General features: G+C 42.7%; 1 protein-coding gene across 1 annotated transcript in view; it reads left to right on the plus strand.

Moving 5' to 3' along the window:
* The window catches only part of ush2a (Usher syndrome 2A (autosomal recessive, mild)), a 445,979-nt gene that overhangs the window by 177,298 nt on the left and 250,697 nt on the right, over positions 1–17,984 (plus strand). Inside the window, 1 exon segment of the mRNA XM_056477496.1 lies at positions 3,993–4,155. Coding sequence (XP_056333471.1) covers positions 3,993–4,155 — 163 coding nt within the window.

Below are 17,984 nucleotides of genomic sequence, written 5' to 3' on the forward strand. Positions count from 1 at the left end.
AATTCGCCGTAGTGTATGTGTGTGAATGAGGTGTTTCCCAGAGATGGGTTGCTGCTGGAAGGGCATCCGCTGCGTAAAAGATGTTCTGGATAAGTTGGCGGTTCATTCCGCTGTGGTGACCCCAGATTAATAAAGGGACTAAGCCAAAAAGAAAATCAATGATGAATAATTAATGTTAATATTTATTTTAAATGCTTGTTTTAGTTAACAACGCATAAACTGATTTTAACAAGTGAAAACGTATTGTATTAAGTAATATCTAAATAGCTAACCTAACTTGAAAAGTCGAAAAGTAAATGAATAAATGATTATTATGTTTATTGTTAATAATAATAATATTATTATTATTATTATTATTATTATTATTATTATTATTATTATTATTATTATTATTATTATTGGTTGTGTTGTTGTTGTTGATAATTACTATGTATTATTATTTAAAATAATAATGCCTATTAAGTTGTTATATCTTTTTCTTTGTCTTTCTTTTTTTAATATTCATTCATTTTTTTTATGTGTATCAAAAACAAATATACTACTAATAAAGTTTTCTTGTTTAATAAGTATTATAAGTACATAATCCTATATTAATAATAATATAACCAAGCTTATCTATTATGGAATGAAAACACCCTTATGGCCATTCTTGTTTGTCATTGAAAAGGCCATAAAATGTATTACAATGTCAAAATTATGTAGTAGTAGTAGTAGTCATAGTAATAATAATAATAATAATAATAATAATGATAATAATAATAAAATAATAATAATAATAATGATAATAATAATAATAATAATAATAATAATGATAATGATAATAATAAAAAGTAATTTTCTTTCTTTAAATTGAAAACATATTTACAATTATTTGTATTCTTATTTACTTTTAATATGCAATATTGACATTATTTCCACAGTTTGCTTAAAAAAAAAAAAAATGTTTGCTTTCTTCAAGCATTGTAATTGATGAAAATGTCATATAATTATATATAACCTACCGCATATCAATTATGCAATGAAACGTCTTAATGGCCGCTGTCGTTTGCATTTAAAATGCATTTTAATTAATGCCTAAAGTAAATTAATCACAATAATGAATAAGGGTCACCTGCGGGTGTGTTTGCTCCGTGCGGACCAGGAGACTCTTGCGCTCTGTACTAAATTAAGGAAACAAAGAGGGTCGGAGAAACATCGGGTCAAACTCATTGTACTCAGAGGCTTGATGATTCCTCTCATCACACAGGAGGTTACTGTCCTATTTCCCTGCTAAAACAACAAAGATGATTTAAGCTCATGTCGGAGTTTTGACACCATTACTTCAGCAGGACATTGTCTCCTCTAGTCATTGAACTGTTTAAAGTGTTTGAAAATGCAGACTAAGTGTTCATTCAGTTTCTGACAGAGATATAAGAGATATTTTATATAAATAGTTATTTGAGTGTCAGTCAAATATACTGTAGGAGGGGCGAAAAAAATCATCTCGGCACTTAATGTCGACTTTTACTGACATTAGTGTTTTTATTAAATATAAAAAAAAGTAAGTTTTTTTCTTTCACCTTTTTTTGCTTAAAAATAAGTTAATGTTGGGTGCGCAGTGAGAAACCTCACAGTAGAAGGTTGCTGGTTCGAGCCTCGGCTGGGTCAGTGTGGAGTTCTGTGTGGAGTTTGTATGTTTTCCCCATGTTGCTGTAGGTGAATAGGGTAATCTAAATTGGTCGTAGTGTATGTTTGTGAATGAGAGTGTATGGGTGTTTCCCAGTGATGGGTTGCAGCTGGAAGGGCATCCGTTTCATTAAACATAAGGCTGGATAAGTTGGTGGTTCATTCCGCTGTGGCGACCCCAGATTAATAAAATGACTAAGCCGAAAAGAAAAATCAATGAATGAATAAGTTAATGTTAATATTATTTTAAATGCTTGTTTAGTTAACAAATAAACTGCATAAACAAATAACTGCATAAAACATAAACTGATTTTAACATAAACTGAGAACGCAGCAGCACGAGTGGTCTTGATGAACCCAAAAGAGCACATGTCACTCCGCTACTCACCCGTTACACTGGCTGCCAGTTGCTGCCCGCATCAAATTCAAAGCTCTGATGTTTTGCTTACAAAGTGACCTCTAGCTGTGCTCCTTCGTATCTGCTCTCACTTCTGCAGATATATGTGCCCCCAGAAAACTTGCGTTCTGTGAATGAACGTCGCCTCGTTGTTCCATCCCAAAGAGGGAAGAATCACTTTCCCTAACTCGTACATTCATCTGCCCAGTTGGTGGAATGACTCCCTAACTACATCAGAACAGCAGAGTCACTTGCTGTCTTCAAGAAACGACTAAAAACGCAACTGTTTAGTCTCCACTTTCTCTCCTAATCTGCAATTGCCTCTCTGGCTATACCACTAACTGTGCCCTCTCTCTCTCTCTCTCTCTCTCTCTCTCTCTCTCTCTCTCTCTCTCTCTCTCTCTCTCTCTCTCTCTCTCTCTCTCTCTCTCTCTCTTCTCTCTCTCTCCTCTCTCTCTCTCTCTCTCTCTCTCTCTCTCTCTCTCTCTCTCTCTCTCTCTCTCAAAAAAAAAAAAAAAAAAAATTTCTACTAATGTTTTGCTTCTTAGACTTTACACACCTGAAACTTGTCTAGCGCTTGTTCACTGCTGCTCTTATAGTTGTGTAAATTGCTTCCTTGTCCTCATTTGTAAGTCGCTTTGGATAAAAGCGTCTGCTAAATGACTAAATGTAAATGTAAATGTAAATGATTTCAACAAGTGAAAACGAATTGTATCTAGGTAATATCTAAATAGCTAACCTAATTTTAAAATTCGAAATATTAATAAAAACTATAACAGTTACTTGGTGACTTCATGGCTATGTACATTTTTACATTTCAATTAATTGAATTTATTACATTTTTATTTAATTTAAAATCAGATCATTTTGCATAACAATTTACTAAAACCAACAAAATTTTAAATGTAAAAATTCAAATTATTAATAAACAATAGTTATTTAGTGACTTCATAAAATACACAGTTATATTAAATTTTAATTTAATTAACTTACATTTAATTTAATTACATTTTATTTAAAATCAACATAAACATTTTAAACAACAATTGTGCTAAAACAACCTAGATAAATAAATAAAAAACTCAGTTGCTGCATCCAAAATCGCATACTTCCATACTATATAGTATGCTAAAAACAGCATACGAGCTGAGTAGTATGTCCGAATTTATAGAATTTGAAAAAGTATGTGAGACGTTCCTACTACTACCGTCGATATTCTGAGGTGCGCATCCTATGCACGCTGTGCTATCCCATGATGCCCCGCGAGAGAATTCATGAATAGGAGTGAAGGGACACAACTCATGCGGGTAGGTCATGTTATCATGACAAAATGGCATACAGTATGTATGTCCGAGTTCCATTCATACTGCTCACGTTCATACTGTATTGAACATATTTTTCTAACAGTGGTGACAGCAGAGTGGTACGTTTCAATTCAAATGCAGTACCTACTTTGCAGTTTCGGATGCAGCCAATGACTTCATACAACACACAGGAACTTTCAAAAAAAAAAAATTATGTAATTAAAATCCATAGGTTTTGTTTTTGAAATTTCTTAAAACTTTCAGTGCAAAAAAACTACAATTATTAATAAAAACCACCATAGTTACTCAGTGACTTAATATAAATGCTATGACTTAATATCATACTCCACCGCTTATTTGAAAGTTCAGTTTTGTCCGAAATATACTCAACGAACACAACAAAGCACGCACAAAGCGGAAAAAACGCACATATTTCTGTCTGTGTTTCAGCTCTGATCGTCCTGTTTGATCCCATACAGACAGTGTCCTCTGCTCTAAATTTAGCCATCAGAAAGTCAAGCGGTGGAGTGAAACGCTCGCCCAGCAGCTCTCTGATCGGGTGTTTCTGGGACAGGGGTGATGTGTCGGGTCTCAGACTGTGTGTTTTTGTGTCTGGTGGTCTTCAGGTGGGCTGCTCCAGTGGAGGTGAACGGCCTGCTGGAGTTCTACACGCTGCACCAGTGGGCTTTGGGAGAAGAGCCGCTCATCGTCTATAACAGCTCTGAGCTTTTCCAGGATTATACAGTGCGGAACCTCGTCCCTGGATCCACGTACCTATTTCAGATAGCAGTGTGTATCACCACGCGCACACACACAAACATGCTTAAGTTTATGTCATTGAGCCTTTATTTCATTTTCATCTATCTATCTATCTATCTATCTATCTATCTATCTATCTATCTATCTATCTATCTATCTATCTATCTATCTATCTATCTATCTATCTATCATTATCTATCTATCTATCTATCTATCTTATCTATCTATCTATCTATCATCTATCTATCTATCTATCTATCTATCTATCTATCTATCTATCTAATATTAGTAATGCATTTTATTTATAGTGTGCTTTTCTCAGACCCAAAGCGCTAGGTAAACAAGGCAAACAGTAACAAAGCAGAGCAATAAAAAACAGTAAAAACACCCCAATAAGACAATAAAATGTGAACAAAAAAATTGAATGATTAAATTGACAAAAAGAATCAACCTAAATTAAAAGCAACGGTAAAAAGGTGAGTCCTGAAAAGTTAATGCTGATGGGTAGACCAAACTATAACTTAATTGAACTGTACGAAAAAGCTCTACCACCCATGGTCTTAAGTTTACAGTGTGGCTGATACAAGGTGAGTCCAGATGCAGAACGACGACGTAGGTGGTGAGAGTGGCGAGAGTTACCAGGTCACAAATGTAGTCAGGTGCATCAGATATCAAATATAAAATATATTGAAACTTTGAAACTGCATTACTCAAACCGATTCAAACAATAAATAACTAGTTCATATTATTTATTGTTTTTAAATCAAACAAAAAAACAATTTTTATATAATTTTATATATTTGTTATATAAAATGTGTATTATTTTAATTACATTGCTCTTAAATAAAATATATGCTTCTTATCATACCTTGTCAAAAATTTGTATTTTTGTGTTTGTTTATTTTAAGACACATTGAAACATTAAATATAAATATGTTTGAAGCTTCACTCATCTCTTTATTTGCATTCAACTGGACATATAACTGTGCACAGTTAGCAAACAGATTCTCTATTTATTGTTATTATTATTATTATTATATTTTTATTATTATTATCATTATTGTTATTATTATTATTTTTTGATACAATGTGGAAAATGGTAAAATGTCTTTAATATTGTATACATAAATAAACTTTTGCCTATATTATTTCCACACATTTTTGACCAGACAGCATACATTATCATACCGTCAGTGTTTTTATAATTTCTTCATATAAATGTAATAATCATTCAATTAGAGCACATATAAAAATAACACTTTCGTTATCCATTTATATTTTTATTTATGTGTGAACTATCGCTTTAAGAATGTGGAACTGCGACCGACTGGAATTGCACAGTTCTACCCAGCAGCACCAGTACCGTCATCTATCAACACCAATGGACTTTATTGGATAATAGAATATTTATTCATTTTTCTTTGACTTAGTCCCTTTGTTCGTCAGGGGTCGCCACAGCGGAATGAACCGCCAACTAATCCAGCATATGTTTTTTACGCAGTGGATGCCCTATGATAAGAATATAATATAATAATAATAATAAGTAATCAATGGATGTCAAATATTGTGTAGACCAAACCCAATGCCTGAGCTTGACCAGATCCATTCATTCATTTTCTTTTTAGCTTCGTCCCTTTATTAATCAGGGATCGCTACAGCGAAATGACCCGCCAACTTATCCAGCATATGTTTTTTTACGCAGTGGATGCCCTATGATAAGAATATAAATAATAATAATAAGTAATCAATGGATGTATAATATTGTGTAGACCAAACCCAGTGCATGAGCTTGACCAGATCCATTCATTAATTTTCTTTTTGGCTTTGTCCTTTTATTACTCAGGGGATGCTACAGCGGAATGAACCGCCAACTTATCCAGCATATGTTTTAGCTATAAAGAATATAAATAATAATAATAAGTAATCAATGGATGTCAAATATTGTGTAGACCAAATCCAGTGCCTGAGCTTGACCAGACCATATTTCTAAATGTCTTGTGCAAATGCATGTTTTTTATTATCTTATCAAAACCAAATGTTTCATTTGATTCAAACAACATTCAGCTTGTTTTTCCGAGTACAAAAAAAAATCAATTGCGTTCTTATAACAGTACCAACAATCAGTGAGAACAGGGTCTTATTCCACATCCAGATTGAAAATTATAGCTTTGCCTGAGAGTAATCATCGGGGCGTCCTGTATCCGAATATGATTTTATTGCAGCGCCTAACCATTCTCTGTTTTCACTCACCTGCCGCTGGTCCCAAGCAAGCCCACATAAACTAAGGTCATCTGAAGTCAATGTCCTCGGAGAGAAATACCTGTGCGCATATCCACGTTGAGTCTGTGTAAAGAGCCATAAAACCTTCAGAGGCTCCACACCGGGGTCCTCCGTTTACATCTCTTTCCTTTTGATCAGCCTGAGCTTCTCTAAAGATATGCCTGACTACATATGTATTACAACCCCGAGCTGAAGCAGAAAATGGACCCTAGGCTTTGAGGGCATTTCTCATAAGACACATTGTGCGCAGGATGTTATTTTCAGTCTGCTCGGTGGGGTATCCGTATTTATTGTGGGTCGTTGTAAAGGCAGAGGTCTGATGTGATAAGAGCTATGGAGCGCTGCATTGCTGCGGCTGCTGTTCCCTCCCTTTCACCCGCCACGCGCAAACCCGGGGATTCCAATTCTTTCAGGATATCTTAGCTCAGCTTCCATGCTGCCCCGCTGTGATTTTGGAATATCTCGCCTTTTTATTCCTCCTTCCTTGACAGTAAACTGCTTTCAGGTGCTTCAAGGAGAGATCCTCCTTCTCTTCAAGAGGAGCTTTGGAAGCGGCAGTGTTTGCGACTGTGGTTTCGCAGGACAAGTCATATAACAGATGATTCAAGCTATATGTGTAAAGAAGGCATAGCAATGGGCAACATAACAACGTGAAAATTTCTGCAGGTATGACAGATTTAGATCGCAGCTTTCAGGTCATAATAGCATTATCTGAGGTAGTTTGTCTGTTGTAGAATAGGGTAAACTCACATTCAAAATTCATTCAGAGAAGCTGGACTACAGATTACAATTTAGATTACAATTTTAAGGTAATTTTAGGAATGAAGATGAAATATGAATATATTGCAGAGTTTTAAGGAAGCAGTGTGTCCATTAAATTGAGGGGGGAGGGCAAGGTGCTCATTAAACTAAGGAGATTTTTAATGCATTTTTTTGTTTTATATTTAAGGATCAAAGTATGATTTTCTGTTGCACTCTTAGTCTTGCTTATAGGAAAAACACAAAATTTATTAATTTATCAATTATTTATTATTAAATCTTGTTTATTTGTTAATGTGTGTTTCAAATTAGTGCAGCAAGATATTGTAAAATCTAACATTGCGCTTTTTTGTTTTTCTGCTATATATAGGGTACATAGCAATATGATACAATTTAATCAATAGCGCTATTTAGAACAAATATATAATTTTCCATCAATAAGGATGATTTTGTAGGGGAATGTATTTGCAAAAAATCGCAACAATCTTAGCATAAGTGTAGATACAATCGTGCAAAGATACAAATGGAATAGGTGTTTATATTTTTCTGAGGAGTCTAACGTATTCACGTAATTGAATAATCGATTGTAAAATAATTCTGCATAGCCCTCATTGTAGAAGTATTCAGTAAAATAATTGTTATTAAAGTTACAAATGGTACAATTTCTTATCCCTGAATCCTTTTAAAATCCTCATACAGTAACAGGCCTCAAAAACTTTTACTCCTATTCTACTACAGTGACTCACATGTGATCTGAACTGTGACTCTACACTCTCAGAAAAAAAAACGGTACAATGTTGTACCAAAGAATGTACAAAACCCTTGTCACTGGGGCAGTAACCTTTTTATGGTCGAATCGTACCTTAGGACACAGAACAAATTTGTGCCAAACATTTATTTAAAATGCCTTAAATGTTTAGTTTACAATACCTATAGTTTATGTTTTACCAGATGTTTTGTATTATTGTATTATATAACTTGATAATTAATGTTTGAGTTTTTTTTAAACGTATACAGTTGAAATCAGAATTATTTTGAATTTTTTTTTCTTTTTTAAATATTTCCCTCTGCTTTTATTCTTCCCATTCCAGACTTGCCTAGTTAACTTAGTTAAGCCTTTTAAATGTCACTTTAAGCTGTATAGAAGTTCTTGAAAATATCTAGTCAAATATTATGTACTGTCATCATGGCAAAGATAAAATAAATCCGTTATAAGAGATGAGTTATTAAAACTATTATGTTTAGAAAGTGTGTTGAAAAAACTCTTCTCTCCGTTAAACAAAATTGGGGCAAAAAATTAATTCAGGGGGCTAATAATTCTGACTTCAACTGTACCTTTAAATGATGATTCTTGCTTTAATATGGAAATTATTCATAAAATCATATTGCCTTTCCAGTCATATTTATTTTCATAGGTATGCAATAAAGGGGGAGTTGTTCTGCACTTTTGTACCTTTTATATGAGAGCAATTGTGTGTCTTCATTTCAGTTGTACCATAAAAGGCACAGAACTGTATCATAAGAGGTCTTTTCTGTACCATTTTCAATTTTCATACACAATTTTTACAAAGGAACATTATTTGTACCACCGTGTACCTTTTTTTTCTGAGTGTACTAAACTTTAATCCAGGCTCAACATTGCACATCCTGCAATGTGACTATTGCAGATGCACACAATAAAATATAGATGCTGAAATGATATATCGTGCAGCCCTATTCCAATTGTATTTGACAACAAGGTTTCATAGTATTTTCTGGAGTGTTAATGTTTTTTTCCCTCTCTCTATCCAGATGTTGGTGTGTTTTACTCCCCATAAGTTGCTGTTGAGTGCCTGTACTGAGGCAGGATGTACCAACAGTACCCAGGTTACCCTGTTTACAGGCCAGTTGCCTCCTACTTATGTAGAACCCCCCATCCTGACCGTATTGGATGCTCGCAATATCCACATACAGTGAGTATGACCAAAAATATTTATAATGCCACATAAATTATACAGATGTATGATTTTTCTATGGGTTTTTGATGTATTTAAACTGGTTTTATGAATAAAATTTATCTTGAAAAGGGGAAAACATTCAACCCTCACTAGGTCTCGTCCTTGAACAGCACACACACACACACATGCACACTAACAAGGCATGAACAGAAGTGAAGATGGCCGTTCTCACCTTTATATGACAATGTTTTAGCAGAGAGATACGCTAATGAGGTGACGGACATTTGCTCTCTGCAAGAGGACGAAACGCATCTCAGGTCTCGTTATTCCTCACCATTTATACAAAAAATAGCCTGCACATGTCAAAGCCATAACCCTCTGAAGATGCAATGTGTAACCCCTGTTTAAAAAAAAAGTGTCCACACACAAAAATCTCACACTAGAGCGATTTATCTGACCAACCTGTATGTCAAATTTGAGAAGCTGTCCCTATCCACGGCATGGGTGCATTAATCAACTGAGTGTTTCCATATAATCATAAAGTACGCCCCTTCCGCCAGTCATGCCATTGGCTGTTTGTCCTTATTGTCTTTGCGTGTCCTCTGGCTGCAGTTGAGCGACCAGGGAAACGGAGCAATGGAGCAGGCCTTGATTTAGGGGCTAATGCTCAACTCCTGCACCCACGATGGACCGTCTCATTGGACTGTATGAAAACGTACAGTCCGACCTTCTTCCAGCCTGTTTAGCATGCGGAAATTTCCCCAGCGTTTGACCCCTGCCGCTTGACTTAGAGAGAGAAGAGGAGGAAAAAAGAGTCCGCACAAGATTTTTCCCAGCATCCTGCACTCCGGGCCTATAGCAATCTATGTGAAAGCCTTTAGAGGTTCATCTTTAGCTGCCCCGTCGCCATCACTTAAGAAACTATCTGAAGAGGGCACCATGCCACGCAACAATGTGAGTGGACGAGGAGAGAATAGAAGGAGAGCGAGAGAGAACTGGAAGGGAGTAAAGGGGCAATAGGGAAACTGAACTTATGTACACTTTGTTTTAGGCCAAGAGAGATGACAGAAGCGCTCCGGCGCATTTTCCATCAGAATGAAAATGTCATCACTTTACTGAATGACACAGGTGGGGAGAGAGCGAGAAGAGAGGGCCATGAGGAGAATATATATTTGAGCTGTCACCTATACTATGGAGAAACCCACCACCAGTTCACTGCCATCAAAGCGGCCATTAAATTACTCAATCTACCCCAACTTCACTGGGTGGCCCGGGGAGGCTTGTAATACCTGGAGAGAGAGAGAGCTATGCGTTAGCATTACCATTCATCTCAATGGTATTTGCGGGAATGGCTGTCCGGAGGTACGCAATTTAAAATCTGCCATCTTAACATTGCTTAGTGGTGCTCTTGATGTTTTGTCCGGACAGTTGAGCAGTAAAAATCATGCCATGACAATTCACTAGCAGTTTTTTAAGCTCTAATATTATAGTTTTTTGGGGGGGAGATATACAGAAATGAAAATTCTGTGCCAAAACCGAAATTCTGGATGCACTTGGTCGAAAAGAAATCCTACAAGACTTTTTTAAAAACTCAAATAGCTCACATAATGCTGACTTAATGACATAATGACAATGACATAATCACATTTTAATGAAAGTTAAGTTGTATTGACTGAAGAGTTGAGGCATCATTTATTTATTATTAATTATTATTATTATTATTATTTTTTGGCAGTTTTGCCTTTATTCGACTGGACAGTACTTTGATAGGAAGTGAAGTTGGAGAAAGAGGGGTGTAGGATCGGTAAAGGTCCCAGTGGCAGAATTCGAACTCGGGATGCCCGGGGCGCTTTAGCACCATATGTCAGCGCACTAACCTCTGGGCTATTGCACCGACAAGAGGCGTCATTTTAACAGCATTGCCATGACAGCAACGTACTGTAGCAAAGTGGACATTTTGCTTTTCTGATGAGCATGTTAGATTCATGCGTAGATCAGTATAGATCGGAATAGAGCTTTTGAGCTATTTGAACTTTGACCGAGGCGTGCATGTAAAATGCCCTTGTGCATCGCAAGCCATTGAAATGAATGAATTCATAGTGCAGAGCTTTTCATGTCCAGTGTGAGAGCCGCTTCACACTGCACAGATAGGGCTAGAGAGAGTTAATTTTTTGAGTTATGCACATTAGAGTTTTATGTTACATCTAAAATTGATACATAAGGTTTATTGCACATTACTATAATTTTATGTGTATTGTTATCATGATGGTGTTTAGTAGTTGTATAAATGACACTGAGCACCTTCTATTTATTAGTATGCTTCTCTGTTTGTGGGGAAAATTGTTTGTGATGAGCATTGGTTTCTCATCCACATATGCTTGTGGTTGTATTTTTGTCTGTGTTACAAAGTTATGTTGTTAGATTTAGTACATCTAACTTGGAAGCGGCATGGTTGCTCAGGGGTTAGCACTGTCACCTCACAGCAAGAAGGTCGCTAGTTGGAGTCCCGGCTGGGCCAGTTGGCATTTTGGGTTTCCCAGAAAGGCATCAGCTGTGTAACACATATGCCAGAGTAGTTAGCAGTTCATTCCACTGTGGCGACTTGATAAGAGACTAAGCCAAAGGAAAATGATTGAATGAATTTAGAAATTTCTTTTATGTCCCTAATGTATTTTATAATGTATTTTATAATGTATTTTTAATAGTTAAATTTTTTACGAAATTTTAGTTTTTTTACTGTGTGCTGTTCTATAAATTAATTATAATTTTTAATAATATAATCATAGTTTCCACCAATTTTGGACTTTTCGTGTTCATCCATCCATTATCTTTTCAGCTTAGTCCCTTTAATAATCAGGGGTCGCCACAGCAGAATGAACCACCAATTTATCCAATATACGTTTTACGCAGCCGGATCCCATTACCCCGATCTGGGACTTCGCAATTCACAAATTTAGCACTGCATACACTCTTACATTCTCTCTCACACACACACACACACACACACACACAATTTACGGCCAATTTAGCTTATTCAATTCACCTATAGTGCATGTCTTTAGACTGTGGGGAAACCGAAGCACCCAGAGGAAATCCACGCAAACACAGGGAGAACATGCAAACTCCACACAGAAATGCCAAATGACCCAGCCGGGGCTTGAACCAGCGACCTTCTTTCTGTGAGGCGATCGTGCTACCCACTGCCCACCGTGACGCCCATTTATTAGTGTATTAATTATAATTTTTTTGTCAGAATAGATAAATAGTTCCCTTCATATGGGAACTTCAACGTGTGTCTGTTATTAAACAGACTTTGGGAGTGCTTTAGACGACCAATCACATCTGAAGATAAGAAAACGGGCCAATGAAATGCCAATTGAATTGGCGGAGCTTAGCTCCACAGCTGAAACTGATGAGCCAATTAGGGCTATATCAGTCAGCTGCTGGAGCCAGCTCATCAGAATTGTTGCTTCAGACCCGATCTGAGACTGAAGAACCCTTCTGCTGAGCTGACTTCCAACATTGAAGAAAGCATTATTCTCACCAGTGCGAGGGAAGACGTTCTAGCGGCGGTCGAGCTGGGTTTCCCGTCCCCTTGGCATTTCGCTGGTGACCTGAAAGAGCAGTTTGTTAAAAGAGCAGAATTCCCTAAGAGAGCACACGGTCGTGCAGCGCGTCTTTTTAAAGATGTCGTTTCGACCGTGCGTTCTGGATGCGGTGGTTCCTCTCCCCGGATGACAGGCACGAGTACTGCGTCACATGCTTGGGGGTCCAACATGTTGATGCGGTGCTCGCGGACAGTTCTTGCCCGCATTGCGATGGCTTGACTGTTGCGCAACTGAGGTCGCGGCGAGCTCTTTTATTAGGGCAAGTCACCCCTGCTGCTCCCCGCCAAGCGGTTAGCACTCGGGCAGGCCTGAGGGTTACAGTGGGGGCTAATCCGTCGCCTTCGGGCCCGCGGACCCCTCGCTCCTCGTCAGTGCGCTCTGTTTCTGCTTCGAGTGTTAGCGCTGGTCATCCTCTGGGTTGGCCGCGCTCTCATTAGATGACACCGGGGACGTGATGTCCATCGCTGCATCGGAGGGCGGGCTGACATGCTCTGATGAAGATCCGGACCCCCTGCCACCCTCCGGGGTTATCAGTGAGGTTTCGGATCTGGAGTCGGACATGTTAGCCGTGTTATTCCGGGCTGCTTCGGCCGTGGGACTGGAGATGGCTTGTCCCCCAGAACCGCGGCCGGACCGCTTAGATGGGTGTTACGTGGGGGTGAAGAAGGCGAAGCCTTTTAGACCCCCCGTCCCCTTCTTCCCGAAGGTACACAGAGAGCTCACGCAGGCATGGAGGGCACCTTTTTCTGCCCGGTCCTCGTGCGCTCCTGCTCTCAACCTCCCTCGATGACGGAGCGGCCAGGGTTATGAGGCGATTCCCCGGGCGGAGCGTGCTCTGTCCGCAGAGCTGCTCCACTCGGAGAGGTCCGCCCTCACTCCCTTCCAAAGCGTGCAGGTTATCTGAGTCTCTCACGGCCAGAGCCTGCACTGCTGCGGGCCAGGCCACCTCCGCTCTGCACGCTATGGCCACCTATCAACGCTACCAAGCCGAGAAGCTGGCCAAGATGCAGGAGGGCGGTTCTCCCCCAGGCTTGCTGCATGAGCTCCGCACGGCAACCGATTATGCTCTCATGACTATTAAATCGGCTGCTCGTGCCCTGGGGAAGACGATGGCCACATTAGTGGTCCAGGAATGCCACCCCTGGCTGAGCTTGGCTATATGAGAGACGTTGACAAAGCTTGCTTTCTTAACGCTCCCGTATCCCAGGCTGGCCTTTTCGGCGACACCGTCGGGGAGTTCACCCAGGAATTCTCCGCGGTGAAAAGCAGTCCAAGGCGAGGGGTGAGGTCATCTATCAGCGGGCTCAAAAAACTGCTCCTCCCGCTGCCCCTTCCGCTGCGGTTGCTCTTCGCCGAGGGCGTCCACCCGCGGCTTCATCTGCTCCGCTTTCGCTGCCCGCTCCGGCCAGGCGGCAATGCCGAGCCTCCCGCGGGACTGCAACGCCCCCGCCCCAGGGCGCCGCTAAGTCCAGTAAACGGACCGCGAAGCGTTCCTGGGACGGGCCATTCGGAAAAGAGGGGACCTGCTCTTTCCTCGGTGGGGGGCCGAGGATTATTAAATCAGTCCACAACGACTTTAAACTCCTCGCTGCCGGCCCCTGGGCTGGCGGCAACCAAATTTCCAAAAGAGCAGTTTCCTCTCTCTCCGGATGCGCGAGCCCGAGTACTGCCAGTCTGGGACGCTCCGCCTTTCAGCTCGCAGCACCGGGACCCTTCGCCTCAGGCCCTCAGAGTGCAGCAGGACGGACTCCTTTCTCTCACTCTGGCCTCACCGCGGATCCAGGGAGGAAGGTAAGAGAAATTCTCTTATTTTCAGCTCTTCCCGGGACGCACCGCTTCCCGGGATGAGCACTCCCATCCCGAGCTGCCCCTCCGCTGGCACGTCAGTGATCGCTCCGATGGTGCCATTAGCGCGCGCTCTGCCAGCCTGGTTAGCGCTGCCAGCGCATCGCGGTGGCTCATACGGACGGTCAGACTCGGCTATGCGATTCAGTTCGCTATTCGCCCTCCCAAGTTCACGGGTGTCCTTTTCACGAGGGTGATCCCCGTGAGCGCCCTGTCTTGCGAGAGGAGATTGCGGTCCTCCTGGCGAAGGACGCAATCGAGCAGGTCCCTCCAGCCGAGATGGAGTCCGGGTTCTACAGCCCGTATTTCATCGTGCCCAAAAAAGAGCGGGGGGGTTAAGACCAATCCTAGATCTGCGCAGACTGAACTGTCATTTACACTAAATGCTTTCAGAATGCTCACGCAGAAACGCTTGCTTCAGAGCGTCCGTCCTCAGGATTGGTCTGCAGCCATAGACCTGAAGGACGCGTATTTTCATGTCTCTATTCTTCCACGCCACCGCCCTTTTCTCCGGTTTGCGTTCGAAGGACGAGCGTGGCAGTACAAAGTCCTCCCCTTCGGGCTCTCTCTGTCTCCGCGGGTTTTCACCAAGCTCGCGGAGGGTGCTCTGCGCCACTGCGGCTTGCGGGCATCCGCACACTCAACTATCTCGATGACTGGCTCATTTTAGCCTCCTCTCGCGATCAGTTGATTATGCACAGAGTCAAAGTGCTTCGGCACCTCGACCAGTTGGGGTGTCAGGTCAACCGAGAGAAGAGCAAACTTTGCCCTGTGCAGAGGATCTCTTACCTCGGGCTGGAGCTGGATTCGGTTGCTATGGTTGCGCGCCTCTCCGAGGAGCGCGCCAGGCTAATGCTTTCCTGTGTAACGAGCTCCACAGGAAAATAGTGGTCCCACTGAAATGTTTTCAGGGGCTCCTGGGGCATATGGCATCCGCAGCCGCGGTCTCGCCGCTCGGTTTGCTTCATATGAGACCACTTCAGCATTGGCTTCGCGATCGAGTCCCCAGACGGGCATGGCGCGCGGGTACGCACCGGGTGAACATCACTCTGCTGTGTCTCCGCACCCTCAGCCCCTGGACGGATCTGGCTTTTCTACGGGCCGGAGTGCCCCTAGGGCTAGTATCCAGCATGTTGTCGTAATGACACATGCCTCCAGCACGGGCTGGGGGGCCGTGTGCAACGAGCATGCAGCCGCGGGTTCGTGGTCCGGACCCCGCCTGCATTGGCATATCAACTGCCTGGAGCTGTTGGCAGTGTATCTGGCTCTCCGCCGCTTTTTTCCGGTGTTGGAGCAGAAACACATGCTGGTCAGGACGGACAGCATGGCGGCGGTGGCTTATATCAACCATATGGAGGGTATGCGCTCTCGCCGCATGCCTCAGCTCGCTCGCCGTCTGCTCCTTTGGAGTCACACGCGGCTGAAATCACTGTGTGCCATTCACATCCCGGGCGAGCTCAACCGTGCAGCCTATGCGCTCTCACGGCAGCTAGTGTCCCGAGGAGAGTGGAGACTCCACCCCGATTCGGTCCAGCTGATATGGGCGCGCTTTGGGGAAGCCCCAGATCGATCTGTTGCTTCCACCGAGAACGCACATTGCCAGCTGTTTTATTCCCTGACCGAGGCCCCCCTCGGCACGGATGCACTGGCTCACAGCTGGCCATCGGGCACGCGCAAATATGCGTTTCCCCCAGTGAGCCTAATCGCACAAACTTTGTGCAAAGTCAGGGAGGACGAGGAGCAGGTCTTGTTTGTTGCGCCCCTCTGGCCCAACCGGACCTGGGTTTCGGAGCTCACACTCCTCGCGGCGGCCCCTCCTTGGCGCATTCCCCTAAGGGAGGACCTCCTCTCTCAGGGACGGGGCACCATCTGGCACCCACGCCCAGATCTCTGGAACCTCCACGTGTGGTCCATAGACGGAGCGCGGAGGACTTTGGTGACTTACCGCCCGCGGTACTTAACACCATCACTCAGGCTAGAGCACCCTCTACGAGGCATGCCTACGCCCTGAAGTGGAGTCTATTCTCTGAGTGGTGCGCTTCTCCCCGAGAAGACCCCCGAACTTGCCGGATTAGCATTGTGTTATCCTTCCTTCAGGATAAGCTGGAGCGTAGGCTGTCACCCTCCACACTGAAGGTTTACGTGGCGGCATCTCCGCTCATCATGACGCGGTGGATGGCAACACGCTCGGGAAGCATGATCTAATCATCCGATTCCTCAGAGGCGCGCGGCGATTAAATCATCCCGCCCCCCTCTCATGCCCTCTTGGATCTCTCTTTAGTCCTGGTGGCTGCAGAGAGATCTGTTTTAGCCACTCGATTCTGTATTCTGTCATTATGACAGCTCTGCTGATCGCATTGGCGCCATTCAAGAGAGTTGGGGATCTGGAGGCATTTTCGGTCAGCGAATCGTGCCTTGAATTCGGGCCGGGTTACTCTCACGTTGTCCTGAGACCCCGACCTGGCTATGTGCCCAAGGTTCCTACCACCCCATTTATAGATCAGGTGGTGAACCTGCAAGCGCTGCCTGCGGAGGAGGCAGGCTCAGCCCAAACTCACTGCTTTGTCCCGTTCGCGCCTTGCGCCTTTACGTGGAACGAACGCAAAATGTAAGATCATGTGAACAGCTCTTTATCTGTTATGGTGGCCGGCAGAAGGGAAGTGCCGTGTCAAAACAGAGGTTGGCCCACTGGTTAGTTGATGCCATCGCCCTCGCTTATCAATGCCAGGGCGAGCCGCGCCCTCCTAACGTGAGAGCGCACTCCACTAGAGGTGTCGCTTCCTCATTGGCGTTAGCACGCGGCGCCTCTCTCACAGATATCTGCAGAGCTGCGGGTTGGGCGACACCTAACACATTTGCGAGGTTTTATAACCTCCGAGTGGAGCAGTTTTCTCCCGGTTATTGGGAAATCCCAATCAATCGGGGGAGAATTAAGCTCGGTGTCACAAACGCTTGCTGCGCCAGGCTCCCTAAACCGGAGATGCGTGCGCTTTTTCCTATTCTACTAGTAAGTTTCCCTTCCCAGGCGAACCCTAGAGAATTCCTCCGAGGCCCCCAGCATCGACTCAGCGGAGGAGTCGAGTGCATGGCTCAGTGTGCGGTTGGTATGCCCATTAGGTCTACACGCATATTGAGGATCGGTGCCAGCTATGTGCATCCCCATTTGGTGATGTCATATGCATTATTACCACGGTGTGTTCCCCCTTATTAGGCGGTCCCGTGTCTTCCCTAAACCGCTAACCAGCTTATCATATGTAGCACTCCCCCTCATTAGGGCTAGTCCATATGTCTCCTTACCATCAGGTCTCCCCTTTTAGGGTAGCAGGTGGTCTCCGCTGCGTCCTCCCCCTTCGGGGACTGGCACGCTTTCCCAACGTACTGTCGTATTTCCAAAATCCCTAGTCTATATTAGCTAGGTAAAAGCACACTT

The sequence above is a fragment of the Danio aesculapii genome, chromosome 17 (genome assembly GCF_903798145.1).
Source record: "Danio aesculapii chromosome 17, fDanAes4.1, whole genome shotgun sequence".
Taxonomy (NCBI): domain Eukaryota; kingdom Metazoa; phylum Chordata; class Actinopteri; order Cypriniformes; family Danionidae; genus Danio; species Danio aesculapii.